This window comes from Cydia pomonella, chromosome 2 (genome assembly GCF_033807575.1).
Source record: "Cydia pomonella isolate Wapato2018A chromosome 2, ilCydPomo1, whole genome shotgun sequence".
In the NCBI taxonomy this organism is placed as follows: domain Eukaryota; kingdom Metazoa; phylum Arthropoda; class Insecta; order Lepidoptera; family Tortricidae; genus Cydia; species Cydia pomonella.
Window position 1 is genome coordinate 12,135,367 of NC_084704.1, and position 22,348 is coordinate 12,157,714.

The window sequence follows — 22,348 nt, forward strand, 5'->3', positions numbered from 1 at the left end:
ACATAATTATTAAAGTTGTAGTCGTTGTAGCCGATTTGCTTCGTTACTGAAAAAATATTATTATTTTTGCAAATGTTGACTTTTAGTTGTCGTTAGTTTTTCAATTTTTTCACGGTTGGCAGAGTGACATCTTAGGCCAGGGGTCGGCGAACTTTTAAGAAAAAGAGTCAACTAGCGCAAAAAATACCAGATTCTGGTCTGGAAGTTCAAAGAGCCACATATTACTAATATGAATCGTAGTTGATCTGCCGTCGAATTTGTATCTGCATTTATGCTTATTAGTTTTTTTTTATCTGTAGATTTTTATAAATATATTACGCTGGCGAAAATACTTTTTTCCTCTAATAACCGTATTCTCTTGTTTACAGACCCGGCGTTGACGCGCCATGCGCGGCGTTACGTGACGTAGATGGCGTGCTCCGCGTGCCAGCCGCAAGATGGCGCGCGAGCCCGGCGCCAGTACGCCAGGCCCCCTGTAAGCTTGTCTTTTCGTTTTTATCAGAGGGACTAACATCGAAAAATCTGAAATTGTTATCTGCCCTTGCATATTTGAGCAATAGAGATTGCTCTTAAGAGATTGCCCTGGTATTGCGGGTGTCTATGGGCGACGGTAATGGCTTACCACCATAAGGCGATTGACGAATTTTGGCGGTAGGCCCTCTGTTCTCTATACGCGACGTATAGATATAGCGTCAACACGCAATGCTTGGGGGCAATGGGGCGCAACCTCAGCGCCAGCACGCCAGTTTTTTATCCGTTCCCTGTATACTGGATGTATTTTCAACACTTAGCTATATTTTGCGAATAAATAGGTTATGAGTACTTAGAGTTTTTTTTCTTATTGAAGCAATACAACCCCGAAATCGCGGAGAATGTTTACTGTTTAATACATTTTGGCAGGTCAGATTTCTGTTTTCTTTGGGAGAGCCAACATTATTTCGGGGTTTCGGTGTTGGTCCCATACCTAGTAAAAGTTGCGCAGTATATGGGTATTACGTAATCGTAACGTATTTTGCGAATAAATAGGTTATGAGTACTTAGAGTTTTTTTCCTTATTGGAGCAATACAACCCCGAAATCGCGGAGAATGTTTGCTGTTTAATACATTTTGGCAGGTCAGATTTCTATGTTTTCTTTGGGAGAGCCAACGTTATTTCGCGGTTTCGGTGTTGGTCCCATACCTAGTAAAAGTTGCGCAGTATATGGGTATTACGTAATCCCGTAAATGGCTAAGCCTATCTATGGTTAAGTACCTACTTGTCTAGCAGCCCTATATTATATGCGGCTGTGCGTTAGACTATTACCTGTCTCTTTTCTTATTAATGCTGTTATAAAGAAATATTCAAGATGTTCTAGGAGTGTAGAAGCCTTATAAAACATTTTAAGCGATGCATGTGTAATCGATATATTCGCTATATATGTAAAACATAATCTCTGAGCACTTTGTATAGAACGTCTTATGCCAATGTATAAAAGCGCATTGTCGTATCACTATAATTTTTTTATTGAAATTTGTGCTTACAACAGTCATGTCTCCGCTGATCAAAAATACGGCTGTTACGTGTACAGTATTAATTCTGGCATGTACTAGCTCTGCAAAGTCTCAGTGAAATTGTAAACATTGTTACGAGGTCGCGCTGTCGCTAAATCGCCAGTGTTCCCGTATTTTTAGCCAACGTCTTCCGTCTGTCTGACTGCCACCTGCTGTCTTTAGGAACGCTCGAATGTTTGCTCTTGAACGTAAATATCTTCCCAATATTGACTATACTCATATTATAAACCAATACTTGGATCTTAATGACTTTACGCCGTCAAAAGCAAACTTTAACTAAATTTAATTTGGATTCGAATCATCTGTTCCAATATAACTCTTGAACCGTAGCGGAGTGGGTCGCGGGGAATCCTCCCGGAATTCATCGGCAAGTAGCGGGGGACGCTTGCCCGCTCTAAATCCGTCGCACTCGCCGCCAAGCTCTTCGGCGAGCCGCGCGCACTGCCACTGTCTTCTCTAAATATAGGATCGTGTGCGCAGGTCTCCGTACGTGACGCTGGGAGCGGTACGGTACGCGGTCCGCCGAGCGCCGCCGCCGCGGGTCTGCCCCTGCCGCTGCTGCTCCGAGGAGGCGGTGGCGGCTTGCCTCGGCCGCGTCAAGCCGGACCGCCGCACGCTGGAGCGCTTAAGGCCCCGCATGGGTCGCGGCGCGCGCGACGAGCGGCCCTCGCGTCATCAGCGCCTCCAAGATCTCACGAAGCGGTTGTTGCCGCGTGGCAACAGTACTCCTCCAGTATCTCCTCAACCACCGCCTCCGCCTCCTCCGCCTCCACCACACTCTGCACCCGTCTTACCTCCAGTACCACCTCCCCGCTCACGGCACCGTCATAGCCCTACTCGCGGTGTCTCCGTCGACCGTTACGAAAATGACATTTTTGATACGGAGAAAATTACCCTACCGCGTGTTGAGTCCCGATTGATTGTCGGCTCGTATGCTCAAAAAACTATACCATATCGCAGTGCTTCATTTTCTCACGGTGATTGTACTCAAGAGAAGTACTACCGAGCTACCAACCGGTTGCCTTCGATCTTCGATTTCGGTAATAAGAGCGAAAAAACAGGGTTGGAACGTGCTGGCTCGTCGTGCACGCGGAACGATGAGTCGGCTAGTCTTGCGACGGAAGAAACTGTAACCGAGGGGGGGTCGGTTGCGTCTGTTGATTCAGCCGTGGGATCGGATGAAGGTCTATTGGCGCATGCCTCACCGGCACCTCGGTCGCCTCCACCCGATGCACCTCATAAGCAACTCGGGACGCGTTCGCTAACACACCCGTTACCGCGTCGTGTGCCTCCTGTGCGGGAGGAAGGCTCGACAGTCGCTGGTGGCAGTCTGCCCGTGTTGATGGCGCCACGCGTTCTACATGAACTACGTGAAGAAAGTGACGGCTCGCAAGCCGACAGTGCTCAGGCTCACAGTGAAGGAACATCTCCCCTCGAACCAGCCCAACCTTTTGCTTTCCCACCACTCCCAGACCCTCCGCCAAACGCATGTATTAATGTAGACTGTGAATGTGAAAACTTTCTCATCGGTCTATGGGAAGAGCCCGCTAACAAAATTGCGAGTACTTTACCAGTGCCAGTGTATGAGTGTATAGTGAAACAGTGGTCAAAAGAGTTACCGCCGGATGAGCCATCTCGGTTGGATGCTGCTTCTGACGGTTCTTTGGATAAAGAAAAAGAAGATGAGACCATCACGAGTGAAAAAGTTGCTCATTTGTTAGAAGCGGTTAAGAATACTAACACGCCAGCTCCAATAGGTATTAGAGAACGACGTCGGCCGTTACACGATAAGAAAAGAAGAAAAGGAATATACATCACGACAGCTAGCGATGACGGGGGTGAAGAGTCTCCTCCAGTAAATGGTTGTAAGCGTGAGAACAGCGACGTGTCTCTTCAGGAGATGCGATTATCGGCTGAGACACGAACTTCATCCTTACTGGGAGATAAATCTGACGATTCTTCTGCTAATGGTCCCCCTAGTCCTTGCGAGGCTCCCGTCCAGATGTGGCCTAGAACTGAAGACCTACGAACAAGAAGGGCAAGATTTTCACAACAAAGTTCAGACGAACGAGACGACGATACTTTTAGAATGAGGCGTAAATACGGAGTCACGTCGCGAGGTGACTCTCCATCCGAAGCCGAAAGCGATTCATGTTCTCGAGATAGAACCGCTTCGCCGTCTCCTTTCAGCCCTTCTGACAATTCTGATGTCGAGGGTAAGCGACAACAATTTTCAAAAGGGCCTTATGGCAGAAATTTGGAGCCTCCGTCGACGCGGTCTGTTGAAGTCGGCCGGCGTAGTTTCTCCGATGCTACTGTTACTGCTGGTCGAAAGATAAGTGTTGGAGCAGCACCGACCGTTGGTACACGGCCTAAAGGGCCAACGCACGTCAGAGCTACTTCATCGCCTTCCAAGTTGGCTGGAGTGAGGCCAGGAGCTGACCTCTTGGCCGAGTTGCTTCGGGGAAGTTCTGAAGCCCTGTCCAACACGGCCACCTTCGACAACGTCATCCTGATCATGCATCAACACAACGTGAGTACACTGCATTGTTTTTATTACCTTACATTGTACCGATTGACCCCGATATAAGCTCAAGAAATAACAAAGCCGGAGCTGAGGATATTGTTATGATGTTTATCCCAGCAGAGAATAGCCTAAAACAAACGATCTTGTATTATTGCCAAAGTATGTACATTTAAATTTATAAACTACATAGACATAACTACTTTCAGTTTCGAGTTGTGATAATTAAATAAGTAGTTTATTTGTGGTTTTCGCGATCATATTCAGGTTTGGTTACATTATACGTTGATATTTCGCAAAAACTAATAATGGTGTAAGCGCCGACGTGTCGGTAATGTCCTTACGTCGTTGTGAGCGCTATTTTTCTTGGATTTTCCGTTTACTCGGTCCAATGTCGTGTGAGTCACGCGCAGCTGTTCCAGAAGCATTAAAAATCTTAAGGGCAACCGTATTAATAACACTGACACTGAACTTAGGATTCATGTAGTTGTAAAAATGAGATTTATTTTGTACGTTTCGTTAACTTTTTTGATGTTGAGGAATTCTAAGTGATTTTTAATTGGCGGTTATTTTTGATTGAATTATTCACGGAAATATGTTTCGCGAATATAACGCATATTACCGTAAATCAACTGTCATAAACAGTGATCGGCAACCGGTAGCATTTTATATCACTTTAACGTCAAACGTAAAGACGATTATGGATAAGTCTGTGTTGTTAAAATTAAAACCTTACTTGTATGTTTTGTTAAAAACTCGCTAAATTTAATCTATTACTTAAGTATAAATTCCTTTTAAAATTGAGGATCCATTTATATAAAGAGACTCCTAACTATAGGAACCTTTTTTATGAAATTAAAAATAACTACCCAGATTTTATGTTCTACTATACCGATGGTTCCGGGTAGAACCGGTTGCGCGATCGTAACAATGAACGGTAGTTATAAGTACAGATTACAAAACTATACATCTATATTCACATGCGAAGCAGTTGCTATCCTTAAATGCCTAGAAGTAATAAACGAAAACTCGAGTGTTAAAAAACACATTTTTTTCTGATTCAATGTCAACACTAAAGGCACTTTCAAATATTAGTAACAAAGATCCTTTGATAAATTTAATACGAGAAAATCTACTTAACCTAATAGATAAGCAATTCGTTGTGGAATTATTCTGGATATCTAGTCATCAAGGTATTCCTGGAAATGAAAGGGCCGATACCGCTGCTAAAGAGGCCTTGAGGAATGAACAATGCAATTACACTACTTCTAACCACCAAGACCTCAAAAAATTCCTTAAATTAAATATTAAAAGATTATGGAACAGCCATTGGGTAAATAATAACAATAGCGCCTTATATGAGATAAGGAAATCAGTTTTCAAAAAGAGTACATTGTATGTAAATAATAGAAGGGATGTGGTTATGAATAGATTAAGAATAGGACATTGCAATGTGACTCATTTATATCTTATAACCAAGGAAACTAAAAAGAAGTGCTTAAGGTGTAAGTGATATATCTATCAAACACTTGTTATTTAATTGATTGCCCGATGTATAATACAGAAAGATTAGTTGGTAACCTGCCCAAATGTTTAAAAGATTGTTTGATTGCCTCAGAATGTACTGTAAAATTTCTTAAACTAGTTAACTATTATGACTTGATTTGATATAATTGTATATTTATAGTGGTCGCTAATGACCTTAGCTGTTTGAGCGACCTTAAAAAAAAAAAAAAAAAAGAGAATGACCTTTCAACATCAACCTTTTTATTCAAGCTTCTAATACATTTTTAGTAAAATAATAATTCGCTGATAAAAAACTTATATTTATATGATTCTATTTAAATTTCATGCACATGCGCTTTGCAGAGGAAAGCGACTACTAACAGAGAACCCGCCGAGCGGATTCCCAGTACTCAATGTGTTAATAAATTTAAATAAAAATTGCTACCGGGAGCCGATCATTGGTGTTAGAATAACAAACCGATTATAATTTTTGAACACTTTTATTCAAACTCGTTACAGTAACTTCAGTGACCTCACTATTTTCAAACTTAAAAGTATGGAGTGTGGAATTAAAAGAAGTGAAATCTATTATGGTTACTGTTGCAAAAGTGTCCAGCTTTCAGCTATAACTAAGAGTTCCAAATATCTCCAGAGTAGCGCTAGAGTAGCTAACAGTAAGAACCTAGGCGTTATTGACGGAATGAAGTGCGCTGTCTATGATTTGTTTTTTGTTTTTTTTCAAGTATTCTAGGTATTGTAGCGCCACCTATTTAAGGTTTTTTGATAACACTTTTTGGTACATGGAGATTCCATTCCTGACCTCTACCTTCCATACTATGATGTTTGTTAGTTAATAAGGATTACCTAAGGACTTAATAATCATATTTGGCATTCTACGGTTTGGTCGAGGTAGGTACTCTATGTAGTAAGGCGGACTCTTAAACTTTCGTCTAATGAATCACGTTTAAAAATATTATGTAATAAATGTTGGTCGATAACATTAAAAACTGATAATTAAGTAGGTTCTCACGGCATTTCCTCGTTGTATCGCAATGTTGATTGATACGTTGTGCGAGGAAGCCTCCAACTCTTCGGTCACCAGTTGCGCCAACCAGACGTTTCGCGATGTCTGCAAAAATTTTATGCGCGCTGGGGCCTCATGGATCTAGAGTTTCAATGCCAAATAGTACAAAATGGCACTCTTTACCGAGGCTCTTATATTTACAGTCGAGGATACAGATACTTTCAGCGCTAATAAGGACACGTTGTCGTTTTACCTCTACGACGCATTTCCGCTACATACCGGGGAAGCCAGGCTAGTTTATTTACAAGTACATGCCTACATAATGGACAGATTTTCACATTAGATAACGTAGCAACAATGATTATATTCGTTGCTTGTGTCATGCCAAAATATAATTTTGCAATCGTCACTATTCGATCGAAATTTCTCATATCTCGTAAATATAGCAGATTGATTCTGTGCAATACAACAATGTTTTGACTGTAAAGTGTTGTGTATTAGACAAGAAACATTCTGTTTGAAATGAACAGCAGCTATGCTATAGTATTTATCAATAGGCAAAAAATGCCCGATAAATGGATGTCGAGTTTTGTTGCCAATATTTAAAAACTGTTCTAAAAGTTTTTTTTTTAAATAATTACATCAGCTGTAATAACTAGAGTTGGGCAAGCGTCAATAATATTTTATACTCGTGTCGCATATTTTTACGCAAAATATTTAATAATGAAATTACATATTAGAGCGGTGTTTTAATTAAAAGAGGATGTGAAAAAGTGACTTGCGTTAAAAATGCAATTAATTTATTATAACACTTACATGCTAATTCGAACGTACCCTGGCATCAGAATGATATTTCAAGTATGTTATTTAGTGATCGTGCATTTCGTTCTTACTTATCCTTACATTACATGTATTCATTCACGATTACTAAATAATATGATTCATATATAATTCCGATGCCAGTTCGAATTGGCCTGTTAGGAGTTTACAAAAATATATTCTTATTTTTTGTCGCTATTAACACTTACATTACAATCATTAAAACACCGGACAAGTGCGAGTCGGGCTCGCGCACCGAGGATCCCGTACAAATTTAACTTATTTTTTGCAAATTTATAGTTTTGAGATTTTTCCCTGCATTTGTAGTGTAAGAAGATATTACAAGTCAAATTTCATAGTTCTAGGTTAACGGGAAGTAGGTACAATATGAATTTTGAGTAGCTTAAGAGTGTCAAAATAAACATTTTTGCGGCAAAACAGCCATATCTTTTTTTAAGTTAACTTACATTAGAACTTGGATATGACATAATAACTTATTTTAACATAACACATTCACATTCTCTGTCTAGGTACCAAGTGGCACTGCCCGAGTAGCCAAGATGCCAATCGTTAACGCTCCGTAGCGAACGAAATGCAACTGTCTCTGTCGTACTAATAAGAAAGAGTGATAGAGAGAGATGACTACGCTACGCCACGGAGCGTTAACGATTGGCACCTTGGCTAAGCATCCTGTGCTCAGCAGTGGGTGATTTCTTTAGAAATATTTTAACATTTTTCATAAGAGTACCTATACCTTTGTATTTTTAAAGCATGAGATGGTCGCCTACGACGATTATTCTTTTGGCGGTTACGTCGCTCAAAATCAGAAATAGAAGTCACTCAATAGCGCTTACTTATTTTAGACCTAATGCGTGGCATAATAAGACTCAAGTTGCTTTTTTTATCTCCGATGTAATATGCTTCGGTTTAAAGATGTGCATTCGTGCGTCAATAAATTGCAGTGTTCACGGTCGTGTCAATATGCGACAATTACAAAACGATCCGGTGCATTTAGTGGTGCCAGAGATATCTAAAGTAAATTAAAGAGTAGTCTCCACACGCAGTTGTGTGTTTTTTTTAATGTTGTGTTGTACCTAGTTGGTTACTAAGTTCTGTTACTCGATTTACAACCTCTTTATTTCCGTTAAAACAAATGCTACCGGAAAAATAAAAAATGACATAATTTGGTGGATTTGTGACCCATAATTATATACTACACTTATGTGTAGATAAGCGTTATCACTTATCTCGTCGTATCTATAATGAATTGGGGCCTAAAAGAGAATCGTATCGCAGTAATTGCGTTGCACAAATGTGGGCACCCGCCAAACATGATTTTGAAGTTGCTTGGAAACCTAAAAATCAACAAACAATTTGTTTATCGCACAATTAATAGATACAATAGTACTCAGAGCTTCGATGACCGCAAGAGGTCTGGAAGACCACGCAGCGTTCGGACCCCAGCTCTAATAAAGGCAGTGAAGGCGAGAATTGCAAGAAACCCCGTCCGGAAGCAAAAGTTGTTTGTAATACAGATGTCTGTGAAGAGAAGCTCCCTAAAAAAAGTTATCAATGAAGCCCTTGGACTACACGTTTACCGCAGACAAAAAGGTCATTTGCTTAATGGACGATTAAAGACTATGAGGCTAGAGAGAAGTCGCGTGCTATTGAAGCGGTACGCACAAAATGGCCACCAAAAAATACTATTTACAGATGAAAAATTTTTTACCATTGAATAATGTTGTAACCGCCAGAATGACAGAGTGTATGCAAAAAACAGTCAAGAGGCGATTGCGGCTGTTCCGAGAGTGCAACGAGGCCATCATCATTTGGCTGGGTGTATAATACTCAGGGCTAACACGGGTTCATTTCTGTGAAAAAGGTGTGAAAACTGGGGCCAAAGATTACCAGAAGTCCGTTCTCGAACCAATAGTGAAGCCCTTAAGCCACACCCTATTTCAGAACCAGCCATGGGTCTTTCAACAGGACTCAGCTCCTGCACATAAGGCAAAAACAACTCAAGCCTGGTTTCGAAGGAACAAAATTGACTTTATTGCCGACGAAGACTGGCCGTCCTCCAGCCCGGACCTTAACCCCCTGGATTATGTCATAAAGCCTGTGCTAAACCCTACACAAATCTTGACTCCCTCAAGCGGGCCATACTTAAGACAGTGACGGAATTAGACATAAAAATCGTGCGTGCCGCTTTGATGACTGGCCTCGTCGTTTGAGGGTCTGTGTCAAGGCCAGAGGAGGCCATTTTGAATGATATTGTCATGTGTAATTCCTGATTTTGTGTACTTCATTTAAATACTCGTATATAGTTTATTCAACTTTCGTTCGTATATTTTATGTAGATAAAGATTATTGCAGTAACAGAATTTAGTAACCAACTAGGTAGATATACATAAGGAGTGGTTCAGTAAAAAAAGTGACAGTGAATTATCTAGTATATTTTTTTATTATTTACTAATTATGAAGCAGTTTATTTTTTTCAGTAATCTGCAGATAAAATACTATACAATAACAATAAAATCATATTGAGAAATATCAGATTGTTTGAGTTTTCTCATTTTTATTGCAATTTACATTTGTAAGTTTTTGTACAACACAATGTGACAATTCTGTCGTTTTCCACAATGCCACACTTGAATTTCAATTTTCACAACTAGGTGTATGCTTTTAGGAATATCATCTAAAGAGTAAATTATACCAATAAACTGGAGTTCATCTTCGGTAGTCAGGAAGTCTATCCAATCTAACCTCTGACAGAGGTTTTTCTATGGGGGACAAATTTCTGTAAAAATCGCAAATACACAAAAATGGAAATTCCACGTCAAAGTACAGTCAAATCAAAATAGTGCAATATCGAACATAAGACAATTTAATAATGTATTAAGTAGCTTATCAAACTTAAAGAAAAAACTATGTTTATGAGAAACACCTCATAAATTCTCTCAGAAGAAGCTGTTCAAAAAGTCTTAGGAGACATGTAATATAAAAGTATTACTACAAAAATGCGCTACTTAAAAAATATCACTAAATAAAATGAAAAATCCACATAATGACATACAACATACATACTCATACATTTTCATTTCTCATCCTCTGAAAGTGGGTGGTTTTTGTTGAAAGTCAAAAGTGTGCAGAAAATGATACGTTTCTGCTCTAGATTACTGTACTTTCTAAGTACGTTTTTTTTTCTTTTTTTGACGATAAGCAATGAAAATTTTACTTATAAATGGATTTTTTGTACAATTTCTATTCTGATAATTAACTCCCCATTCCATTAATACTAATATTTTTACGTAAATTACTTACCCTCAAGAAATAGCGGTGTTTTTTTTTAATTTCACATGTATTTAACTTTCCTCGTATTCGAAATGAAAAGTAGAGTGTTCGACTTGGGCGAAAGGTACCTTTTCATCCCTTGTTAACAATCTACTATTTTTATTATGACCCTTCGAATCGTTTTTTCGTTCGTTTTCGTTGGGTGTGTCGGCTGAATGCCAATTCATGGCAGGAAACTGCGCTGGATCGGGACAGGTGGCGTTCTCTCGTTTCGGAGGCCAAGATTCTTTTTGGATCGCTGAGCCAAAGCAGTTAGTTAGTTAGTTAACTAATCCGTCTCTTCACTTCAGCATGGTTAAGAGGGAAGTATAGAACGCGATCGTCCATACAAAAAGAGAAACCGTTTTTCCACCTCTAAATATTTTCCATGAATTTTTAGCATGTTATTGACACAATGAAAAACTAGGTTTATAGGTTTTCCTTTTTTCAAAATTTTCAAAAAAAGCGAAACTTATATAAACCTTGAATATTAATATGCTGAAGTGATCGACATCAAAATCAAAGTGATTTGTTAAGATTTAGTTAGTGGAAAACGTTTTCTCCCGAAATGGAATTTCATAGAAAAATTACAGATTCGAAAAGCTATTCTTCCTTCTTAAGTAAAATTGTAAAACCTAAAAGATAGATACATTTCGTACGTATCATACCAATCTTAGTCGGTCGATGCTCAATCCAAAGTACGTGTTTATAATATGAGTGCGCCGCGGCTACCACCAGTTTTGACATTGACGTATTCGCTCACGTCTACGTGAATTACTTTCAATACATCTCGCTTGCACTAATATGCGAGTACGAGCGAGATGTTTAGAAAGAAAGTTTCGAAGACGTGAGTTATGTCAATGTCAAAACTGGTGGTAGCGGTATAGGAGCAACTTATTTGTGTCATGCAGCAATATTAGCAGTAAAGTTTGCACGCAGGGATCTATGAGACAGGATGCTAAAATACAGATATTGATTTAGAAAACGCAATTACAAAAATACAAAGTAATTATTTAAACTAAAACCTTTAAATTAAAACCTTGATTCAGTATAACATGTATAATCTGTACCAGTAACCAGCTGATTTCTGACGATGACATGTATGTGTCCACAAAGGCGTACCTACCTCATACCTACCTTCATCTTTCATTGGCAGTAAATTTTTGCATTATTTTGTGTAATTCGTGTCTGGAACTTACAGAAGAAGTGTCGAGTGCGCTTGGCACTATCTTTGAGTAAGCGTTTAATTTATCACGTCTAAAATTGTAATATAGCGCGATTATATCGCGTTAACGTGACTACGATAAAAGTCATTTATCGCGAGACACACACTTTACAGATATTTTTATGTTACTCAATGACACGGAGGCGTATTTTGATTGTAATAACAGGCTAAACATTTTATCTGGATTTGTTGTTACCCATGGATATGGTCTGCCACAGTCAATATCACTTTTGACACTGACAAATCCAGATCTAGAATCCAGATCAAATTCATAACCTGTTATGATTCAAACAGAGATAAAAGGATCACAGTGTTGCCTGGCGTACGATAATTGTCGTACACGTACGATAATTTGGCTTACGGTACGATGTAGGTTCCAAAGAGCATTATCGTACGCAAAAGTACGTTAATTTCCGCTCTGTCATTAAAAAAGTCTAGTTTTTGAAGCAAAACATGAGACTTTCTTTGAGAAATAGGCTACAATTAGCACCTTGTAGGTGTTCGGCTCCTTGGTTTACGTCAAAAATGTCGAAACTTCATGTAAACAGTTTGGATCTATATCACATAAATATAAAACAGATTTTTGCGCAATTCAGACGAAAATTGCGTTTTTGTTTGATTACACATTAGACATGTAGGCTATTTTGCAATAAATTTTGGGAGTAGTGCATTTTTGATAGGCGTACGATAATTTTTTCATCGGTACGATAATTTTGACAATAAAGTACGATAATTTTCTTCCGCGCACCTGGCAACACTTCACTCACACTAGAACTCGAGAACAGTCCGGGTCTGGGCTGAGGTGTCCATCATTTCGTTTTCTATGACGGGTGATCGGTGATCATGTGATACTTTCCATAGAAAACGAAGTGTCGGAAGCCTCGGCCCGGCCACGGACCGTTCTGGCGTGTGTCATCCTTAAGAGTCAATGTCACTTTTGATAGATCGTATCCATAATAAATCCAGATCAAACTCATAACGTAATATTACAATCAAAATACGCCTCTACGATCGTGTTCTGGCCCGTCGATAGAGATCACTGACAATAATCCTTTCATCGTACTGATGAGTCACTAGGTCAAGACACCAGCTTTACATAGCCCCTGCAATAAACACTCTGGGACTGTCACTATGTAGAATTGATACGTCTATTTTTGTGCGCGTACGCCATTTTTTACGATGAATAATAGTAGCGATGTTAGATACATATATACCTAAGTTCGTTTTGTTGTTCACGCTTAAGAAAAGGTTAAAATAAAAAAATTCTCTTAATATGTAGTGCCAGTCAGATGTAATATTAGTCGTCGTCGTCGTCGTCGTCGAATAAACCAAAGGGCGCGTCCATTTATTCTAGTTGTGTAACCAAAATATCAAAAACAGAAATAAAGTCCTGCTTTATCTATCTATCCGCCGCCAGTATGAAATTAATGAATTTTGAGGCATTACAGAATTCTTCCCCAAAGGGAGTAAAATTTATTTAGGTAGTGAGTTTATACTTTAGATAAAAGTGGTTGTAACTTGTAAAGTGGTAGAAAAGCCCCCGACCAGCAAGCACTACATGTTATACAGGCGTGAGGAAATATGGCACGGTTTTAGAAGAGGCCTGACATATGACTTCTTAAAACTTACAAAGCAAAAAAAGTATACCTTCTTAATGGTAAAGCATCCGCACTAAACGTTAATCAGTTATTTTTAATGACATTAGGTAATTAAACCCACTGCTTGTGGCACTACAAACTAAAATAAAAACAGTTGTTTATTTCCGCCATCGCTTCCACAATAAAGTTTCCCCGAAAACGTCGTTCGCGGTAGGAAGTGCGTTTTTCCAGTTTTAACTATTCTAGTTCACTGTTGGTTTTGGCTGACGGAGGTGTATTTGTGTTTATGTTTAACCTGATGATGTGAATTGATCCATTTTCATGCCCGAAATAATAGTCTACTGGTAGGTACCCACATAATAATAAATCTGTTATACAAGTAAATGAGTAAATTATTATAAAGAGCGCTTTCAAACCAAGAACGATGGCATTACTTTGTATTTTTGGAGCTCACTAAATCACACCGTTAATTGCGAATAGTTCTGCTTCTAAACTTCGAAATACCGGGAGGTGCTCCTAGTCAGCTAAGTTCCAAGTTGATTCTAAGAACTTCACTTCGCTGCGCTCAATAAATATAAATTACAAATATCAACAAAAATTTGTTTTAGAGGGATATTAAATAAAACTTGCACTGTAGTACTTAATTCACATGCTGTTGTGCATCTATCTATTCGAATCAGCCCTTATCCACCCACTGTTGAGTATAGGACTCTTCTTTATGACGCCATTCTCCTCAGTTAATAGGGCTACTAATCTCATCCAAAGTACATACCTATATTGGTCGTTCGGCAGATATCATCTGACCGCCTAGTCGATGATCTCCACGTAGTATTTTATAAGTAAAATACCGCCTTAGAGCAGTTACTTTGCGATCTAATCTGAAGTAATATACATGTGTGTATTGTGTCATAGAACCTGTTCAAACGTTATTGGATCAATCTTCTAAGAAGTACCATTGAAACTATTGCTTTCGGCTATTCCCACATCCACATCGTAACCCAATAAACCGTATAGCCAACAAATCCGAAGTTTAATTGCTCTACACGATAGGCTATCATACTGGCCCACTAAGATGGGCCAGGGTGCAGAGGGGGTAGGGGTGTCGGATGGCTTATGGCGCGGCGGGATGGCGATGGGAAGGCCACGGTGTCGATTTTTCGCCCGCACATCAAAGGCAATGAGTGGGCCAGCGATGGTGCGTACGCATCTATACGTGGCCCATTCCATAATATGTGCTCTGAACCATTGCATGGCCACCTCCCTGGTCCAGCGCTGGGCCATCGTGTAGAGGAGCCATAAAGAGCTTGTAAACAACCTGCAATTATATGTTACACAATAAAGGCCGCAAAAATATCTGACAAGATCTTATTTGTAGAGCCATAAGAACTGTACAAATAGACTTGCCACCTAAACTTTCTTCTCTTGATCATTTCTGCGTGTCTTCGTTTGTACTCACGACAACAAATTTAATTGAACATTGGTAGACTTTATCTAGGTGCACTAAGGTTTACGCATGCTCAGTAACTGAGTCGACGATGATGGCATGAAAATACTATAGGTACAATATACCAACTTCACAGCGACCTAGTTTATAGTGAGTCACGTGAGAGAGATTGAGGAAAATCTTATTCCTGCATAAGTTTATTATTGGTAAAAGTGTAAATGGCCCAAAATAGGCTTGTTGTTTTACCTATTAAGTACCTACCAACCTTCGTTTGTCTTGGTAGTTTTCATATAAAGTTTGAATAACCCTTTACGATTTGCTAAATCATTTGCCCAAGTGAATAAGGTTCATTTCTTAGTGTCTAAACTTGCTATTACTAAAAGGTAATAAATGGTTGATTCAACTTTTTCTTGTCACTCATTGCTATGGTTACGGTCGCCTGGGTCACTTTTACAACCACTTGTTTTACGGTATTTAAATAATCAAACATAACTGTATTATAATAACAGTTATAAGCCCATAATTGGTCATCTACTTAGCATATTATAGTACTCTTCACATAGCTTGGGTACGGTGACAGCTGTCAGCTTCATACAATATATAAACTTAATTAACAACAAACAAAACGTTATCCACCCTGAAAAAACAAACATGTAATTAGCCAATAATACCAGCAAGATGGTTACAAAATCTAGACCTGACTCCAGATTTTATCATAGCACCATTCTCCGTTTTAGAAGTCACTCAAATAATGTAATAAGGCTGTCAATTAGGCCAATAAAACGGAACTATTTCATTTTCATTCATCGAAATTAAATTGAGCAGTTTCGACTAGTCTGCGGTTCAAGATACTTACCTAATATTCATATTCATATTTATTTCGTATATGCATGATACATTATACGTTAATACATAATAAAGATAAGATTAACACTTTTAGATCATTATTAATAAAATATACCATTATAAATACAAATTAATCATACAATGTCAGATTATTAACAAGAATAATAATAATATATTTAAAAATGCATTCTATATATACAAACATTTTAAACTATAACTTTTCCTTTTGGCTTTGTAGATGAGTAAAAAATCATTAAGGCATATCTCTTTAGAGCGCTTTGATGCCAAGAACAAGTCTAAATTATTTCTCAAAATTACATCATCAGCGTATTTTTTCAAATAAACGAATCGATTACCGGTCTAAAGCGGCGCTCGGTCTATTTTAGACCAGGCGCCACTTAAGTAATCACCGGTGTCATCGGGCCTAGGAGACACAGAGGGAATTAGGAGTTTCCGATTGAATTTATGGCAGCGACTAACGGTTGGTTTATTTAATTTCGCGTTAAATTGCTTCTGACAGCTTTTTTCTTGCCAAGTTTCCCTTTGGGTGTTAAATGATTTGTTTTAAATGTTATAGGCGAAAATCTTTGACGATATTTTTTGTGAAGTGATATTAAATGGGTTTGCAACGATCTGCTGAATATATTAAATAATGACAGATAGTCTTTCTATACTACCTATCTACTAAAGTTTAGGCGTAAATTACCTACTGAACGTAAATTGAGGTCTTAAAAGACAACGGGAAGGGTTATTTTGCCATACAAACGTACTCCTAATTTTCTCCTTAATTTTCTCTGCGGTTTTTAACCCTAGAGCAATGTTTTTTTTTTCAACAGAGATTAAGGGCGATTTCAGGACTACGTTTTTTTTGCGCGTGTACGGTCGGTTCGGCGTAACGCGCTTTTACTACATTTGGTCTATATTATACGCGTCGGCATCATTGGCAAATTATATAAAAATGAGCTTATAGGCGTGTATAAAACGCTACTCGGTTTTTTAATATGTAATCGTGTATACACTGTGGAAAAAACTGGACAAGTGCGATTCGGACTCGCCTACCGGGGGCTCCGTCTTATTTTTTTTACAAATGTATAGTTTTCTAATTTTTCCCTGTACTTGTAGTACTGTATGACGATATTACTTGCCAAATGACATAGTTCTAAGTCAACGGGAAGTACCCCATACATTTTTTCCTTTCCTTGAGAGTGTCGAAATATACGTTTTTTGCGGCATAAGCAGCCATCTTTTGTAAAACTGATTTTTTTCACAGGTTTAAGTTACTGTAGATCTAATTTCATTTCAACTCGATATCTCCACGCATTCCCGAGATAGAGGGTCTAGACAGACATGGGATGGACGGACAACGGACGGTTCCATTTTTCCTTTTGAGTTACGGAACTCTAAGAATTAATAGGCCTTAGAGGGAAAGTTAGCTCATTTTACTTAAAGTAAACATTATGTTATTAAAGAAAAACAAATCTGCATTCAACTATTTTTTACAGTTCGCTTGTCTCGCCCAGGAATTGAATCGCCTAAAGTTAAAAAAAAAAAAAAACATTTGCAAGTTTCTCCAAGAAATATGAGTTCATACACTCGTCTGTTGTAATTACAATTTATGTTTTGAATTTTTAGTCGGTTCGATTTCCGTGCGAGACAAGCAAATTGTAAAAATAAAAACTTTGAAGGCGGTTTTGATTATTTTTAAAACTAATGTTTTCTTTAATTAAAATGCGCTTATTAAGGTTTTCCCTCTTTTCCTTTCAGGCACTTTCCCTCCAGGGCCCATTAATTTATAAACACTGTGTCATAAATAAAAACATCACTGACACGCCTCTGTCCCTGACTTGTTTACATACAACACCCCTTGTATAGGTAATGTTGATTCGTAAGGATTAAGAATGTTTTATACGTAGCTACCCAAAAGATAGGTGCTAATGGCTTAATGAGTAGGTAAAGATATAAACATCTATACATAAATAAACTTAATAAAGACAGGAAGGGGTAATCAGAATGTTTAATCGCCCGATACCTTAACCGTCCTTTTAACCGTAATTATACCCCGTTTAAAAACGAATTTTGGATTTGCCAGCCCGGTGGTTCTTTTAGGGTAATTAGACAGAAATAAATTACTGCGCCGCTTTGACAGGCCAATAAATCCTTAACTGTCAATGTTGAAGACGGTAATAACATGTTTGAACCTTGTTATTTGCAAACATAATGGTAGTTTTGTTAAATTCGTAAAGTAGTACTTACTGGGTAGAAAACATAAATCGATAATGTGTTAATATATACGATATATAATTTATGTAAACTATTGCAAACTAGGTACACTACATATATGCAAAGTGGCGCGCAAATGCTGAATCAAGATTGATGCAAATTCAAGTCATGAAATCTTTTGGCCTCAGTCGATTAAGATCATCAGTCGAAATAATTCGATAATTTTTTACACATATGTATATATAATTTAAATAATTTAATCCTACTTTACAGGTTATATTCCAAAACATTATATTATGTAGAAAAGAAACTCAAGCTTGAGGAGAGATACAATAAATATCATAAATCGAGTAGCAGCGGCCATATATAAATCCACGTATCACTCACCATAATTTCTCGTACGGTTACGTATAAAGGCGTATTTACATAACTTTTTAAAGAACATATGCCCTTACAAACGGTACCATGGCAAGCCGTAGAAGGCAGTGGCAACACCTTGGCGATGTTAGTCGAGATTTATGGTCTAATTTGCGGGCTATATTGGCAACTTTCTTTCGTAATTAAATGGAAATTTACCGATACCGAGAAACATTAATTGATATAGTTTTGTTAAGGTGCAGTTACGGTATTAAGTGAAGTGTTAGAACGTTATTATTTCAGATTTAATGTTTATTAGTGATTTGTTTTTAATATCTAATGAGTTTAACGAAATGAAATAACTTTCAAACAAGATGATTAATTATCAATATTTATTAATACTAGCCACCCGCCCCGGCTTTGCGCTGGTATTAGCCAACATCGTAATATATATTAACCAATTTACACAAAAACTTAACAAATTATACACTGAAACTAACCTTCTTCAAGAATCACTCAATTACATATTTATAAGTAAAAACAGCATGAAAATCTGTCCCGTAGTTTTTAAGCTTATCGCGAACATACATATAGACAGACGCGACGGGGGACTTTGTTTTATAAGGTGTAGTGATACACTTATTACTCGTACCACAACCGACTAAATACCTACTTAAAAATACAGAAACCGATTTTTCGCTTTGCAACACATCTGGGCCAAATGTATATGACCTTGAATGTAAAAAGAGTTTTGAATTCGATTAATCTATTGCGACCGTCTTTCTTTCCGTGAGTCAGTAAAAATATCTTTTGTGGAAATCCTTTTGACACACGCGCATTGGAAAAGATGTTCCTGTCATATATATAAATATTCTGCTTGTGACTCTAGGTATACCTAGTACCTACCTTTACTAGAATCACTAAACTTGACGTCCGTTCATTTTCATTTTTCCTTTTATTCCACAACACTTTTGCATAGTTACATAAACGGGGAACATTTTTACCTGTCATAATCGGCTAAGGTTAACTCTCATGTTACTGAATAACTATTGAATTGAGAAGCTCAACTATCTTCAAACTATCATCAATAATTTTATATTTCGTCCATATCTTCGAACCTCAGCGGAAACGTCTCTGGCACACTGCCAACTGTCGTCCCATATGAAAAGTTATTAGCGACCGGACTCTTATTGAACATACGTCTTTTTAAATATATAGAGGAAGATACGGCGATCTTGGCAGTTTTTATGCCTATAATCAAATGCAAGTCGCAGGAACGTTAAGAGATAACCAATCTTGATACGCTCAGAATAGGGTTTAATTTTGATTTCTTTTGATTTGTCAACGGATAGGAAGTATTTTCAGCTAATGCAATAAAATTGAGTCCGAATTGTAAGTTTGTATGTGGTACAATCAAAACAGAACCTTGGCTTTGCTATCGCCTCTGCATTAGGGTTGTTGATACTTGCCGAATTCTATAACATAATTTTGTTAAAAAATGTTAAGACGGTAGTGAACGACCGCGCTTCTCCGTACAAACGTAGTCCCCATTTTCCTCCCTGGATATTGACATAATGGAAAATATTTATACACAAACTATCGTATGTGTGTAGCTATGTATGTCCCTTCATTTCACTTTGTTTAGATTCGAAAACAAATTCCATACACATTTTAACAAGCTTTTAACTCTTATGACATTAAAAAAAAATACGTCCGATTTTTATTTATTCTCATTTTTGACTTGTCACCTAGGTTTGATCTTGTTATAATTACAATATTAAAATAGCAAAAAAATTCCAAAAATGATGTTCTATCGCGCACCTACAATGCCTACATAAATCAAAGCAAGTTTGCAATTATAAATGATTGATTGATTCATGGGAGTGCTGCCACTATGGAATTGCTAAACAGAGTAGCATTTCGATGAGTTGACTGCCGTTTGTAAACTTGTACTCAAAAACAACTTCCGTCCAAAAAATAAAGTAACTAATTATTTTGTATCAAAACTATTACTTAGGTCATTAAAGCCATTGTTCATTGCTGGGGTGTTTAATGGTAAAGCATAGTTCATATAGAATTGGTACGCACTAGAAGATTGTTATTTTTTTAAGTAAATAAAATAAGAAAGTTATGAATGGTGAATTTTAAATAGTAATGTATTTAGCTTTCAAATACCCCCGTCATTTTCTGCACAACACTTTACACAGTAGTTTGCACAGTAGTTTTTGATAGATGGAAATTGGGGACAATTCGAAGGATTCATCTCGCGGGGTATGTAATTGGCCTGATTATTAGTATACCATGCCAAAACTTTTTTTGAGTAGTGGCAGCTGGCTAAATCTGGCCAACATTTCACAGGACCGTTATGGGTTCTAATAAATGCCAATACTCATTTCTCTAAGCACTCTTTAATATAAAGGTCCGACTTCATTGTTGACTATGTTATAAAACTTTTCGTCTTACAGCCGCAATTATAAATTCCTTGCCATATCATATGTTTTTTTTGCGAACTTGTCAAGTTTCACGAACTTATATTTTTCGGGTAAATTACTTCTATTATTGGCCATATAAAACTTCGAACCGAGTAGTTGATTAAAATCGAGTTTTACATACGTCTTGTCGTCCAACAACAAGCAACCTTCGAATTTTGTCAATACTGGGTCGTACAATAGTCGAGCTAGTGTTTTAGCTTGTCGGATCTGTTTAACAGTCCGATTTGGCTGTTTTATTGCTCGATAGCTCTTATAGCCACATCGGAGGTGAATCATCTTTATCTTTCTAGAAGTTTCTTTGAATTTTTGGGATAAATCGTAATTAGACCGTCCTGAATTTTGTTTGAGTGACCTTGGGACTTTTTTCCCAAAATCTTGTTGTTTGTCCCAGACCTCCGATTAGTTTGTGTTTTCCTGTCGGCAGATAGAGTCTCCTTGTAACGTTTTATGACCCTACAAATACTAGCTTTTAGCATCTTAAGCGACTTAGTCTTTGTCCGGGATCGATAAGAATTTTCGAAGTATTTGTGCACGATCAATCCCCTGTTCTCAATTTTCATGGTCGAAAACTTTAAAATGCATAAAGCTAGGAAAATAATATTTTCACCATTACTACTTTGAAGGTTGGTGATTGAAATGTAATTGTCAATTTTTTTCCCGCCATGTAATTATTATTTTTAAACATTGCTAATTATGTGCCAATTCTATATGAACTATGCTTTAGTTAACACATTCACCGCTAGGTGGATTCTCTGTTCACAGGCGCTTTTCACTACATATTGTTTTTACCGTGTTATCGGCTACGTTCATGGCGCGTAGCTCGCGTTGGCGTTGCCAGTGTTGGGCGTAATCAATTGTAATTTTAACTACAAATTAGATTACATGTAGTTGAATTATTTGTAGTTGATTACATGTAGTTACAACTACTTGTAATTAAGATTACTTTGAAATTTTTAATCGAAATAACATTAATTTATAATAAAAATTACTCTATTACATCTTGATAGGCAAAGATGAGCAAATTTAGTATCTACTCTATCAGTAAACAAAAGTAATAACCACCTGCGGCCCACCATACAAAAAAATTGCTATCTGAATTTCAAATCAATAGTGTAGGGAATAAGTTTGAGTTTCTTTTGTTTTAAAATGAAATGAAACATAAGAAATGCAAGTCTTTTCTAAATGTAAAAAGTTTAAATTGCATTGAACTAATTAGTCCTATGGGTAGGCCCGTGGTCCTTAGAAGGATAATATTTTTTCTATATTTTTTTCATACATTTACTTAGCCTCATGCAATATAAATTTAAAAAAAATGCTCGGGTGTCGCTTCATTGAACTGACCACGTGACAAAAACTCCTTTTTGCCCTAAAATGTTCATATTTTTTAATAGGTCCCTTTGTAAAAAATCTTG

The 22,348-nt window shown here is 37.6% G+C and overlaps 1 protein-coding gene across 3 annotated transcripts in view; it reads left to right on the forward strand.

Annotated features, from left to right (window-relative positions):
• Positions 1 to 22,348, forward strand: part of LOC133534402 (rho guanine nucleotide exchange factor 17) — a 197,358-nt gene that overhangs the window by 48,994 nt on the left and 126,016 nt on the right. For all 3 annotated transcript variants that reach the window (XM_061873494.1, XM_061873491.1, XM_061873493.1), the window contains exons 2-3: positions 369 to 475; positions 2,032 to 4,084. In XM_061873494.1, the coding sequence (XP_061729478.1) occupies positions 438 to 475; positions 2,032 to 4,084 (2,091 nt within the window). In that variant the 5' untranslated portion in view covers positions 369 to 437. The remainder of the gene's footprint in view (positions 1 to 368; positions 476 to 2,031; positions 4,085 to 22,348) is intronic.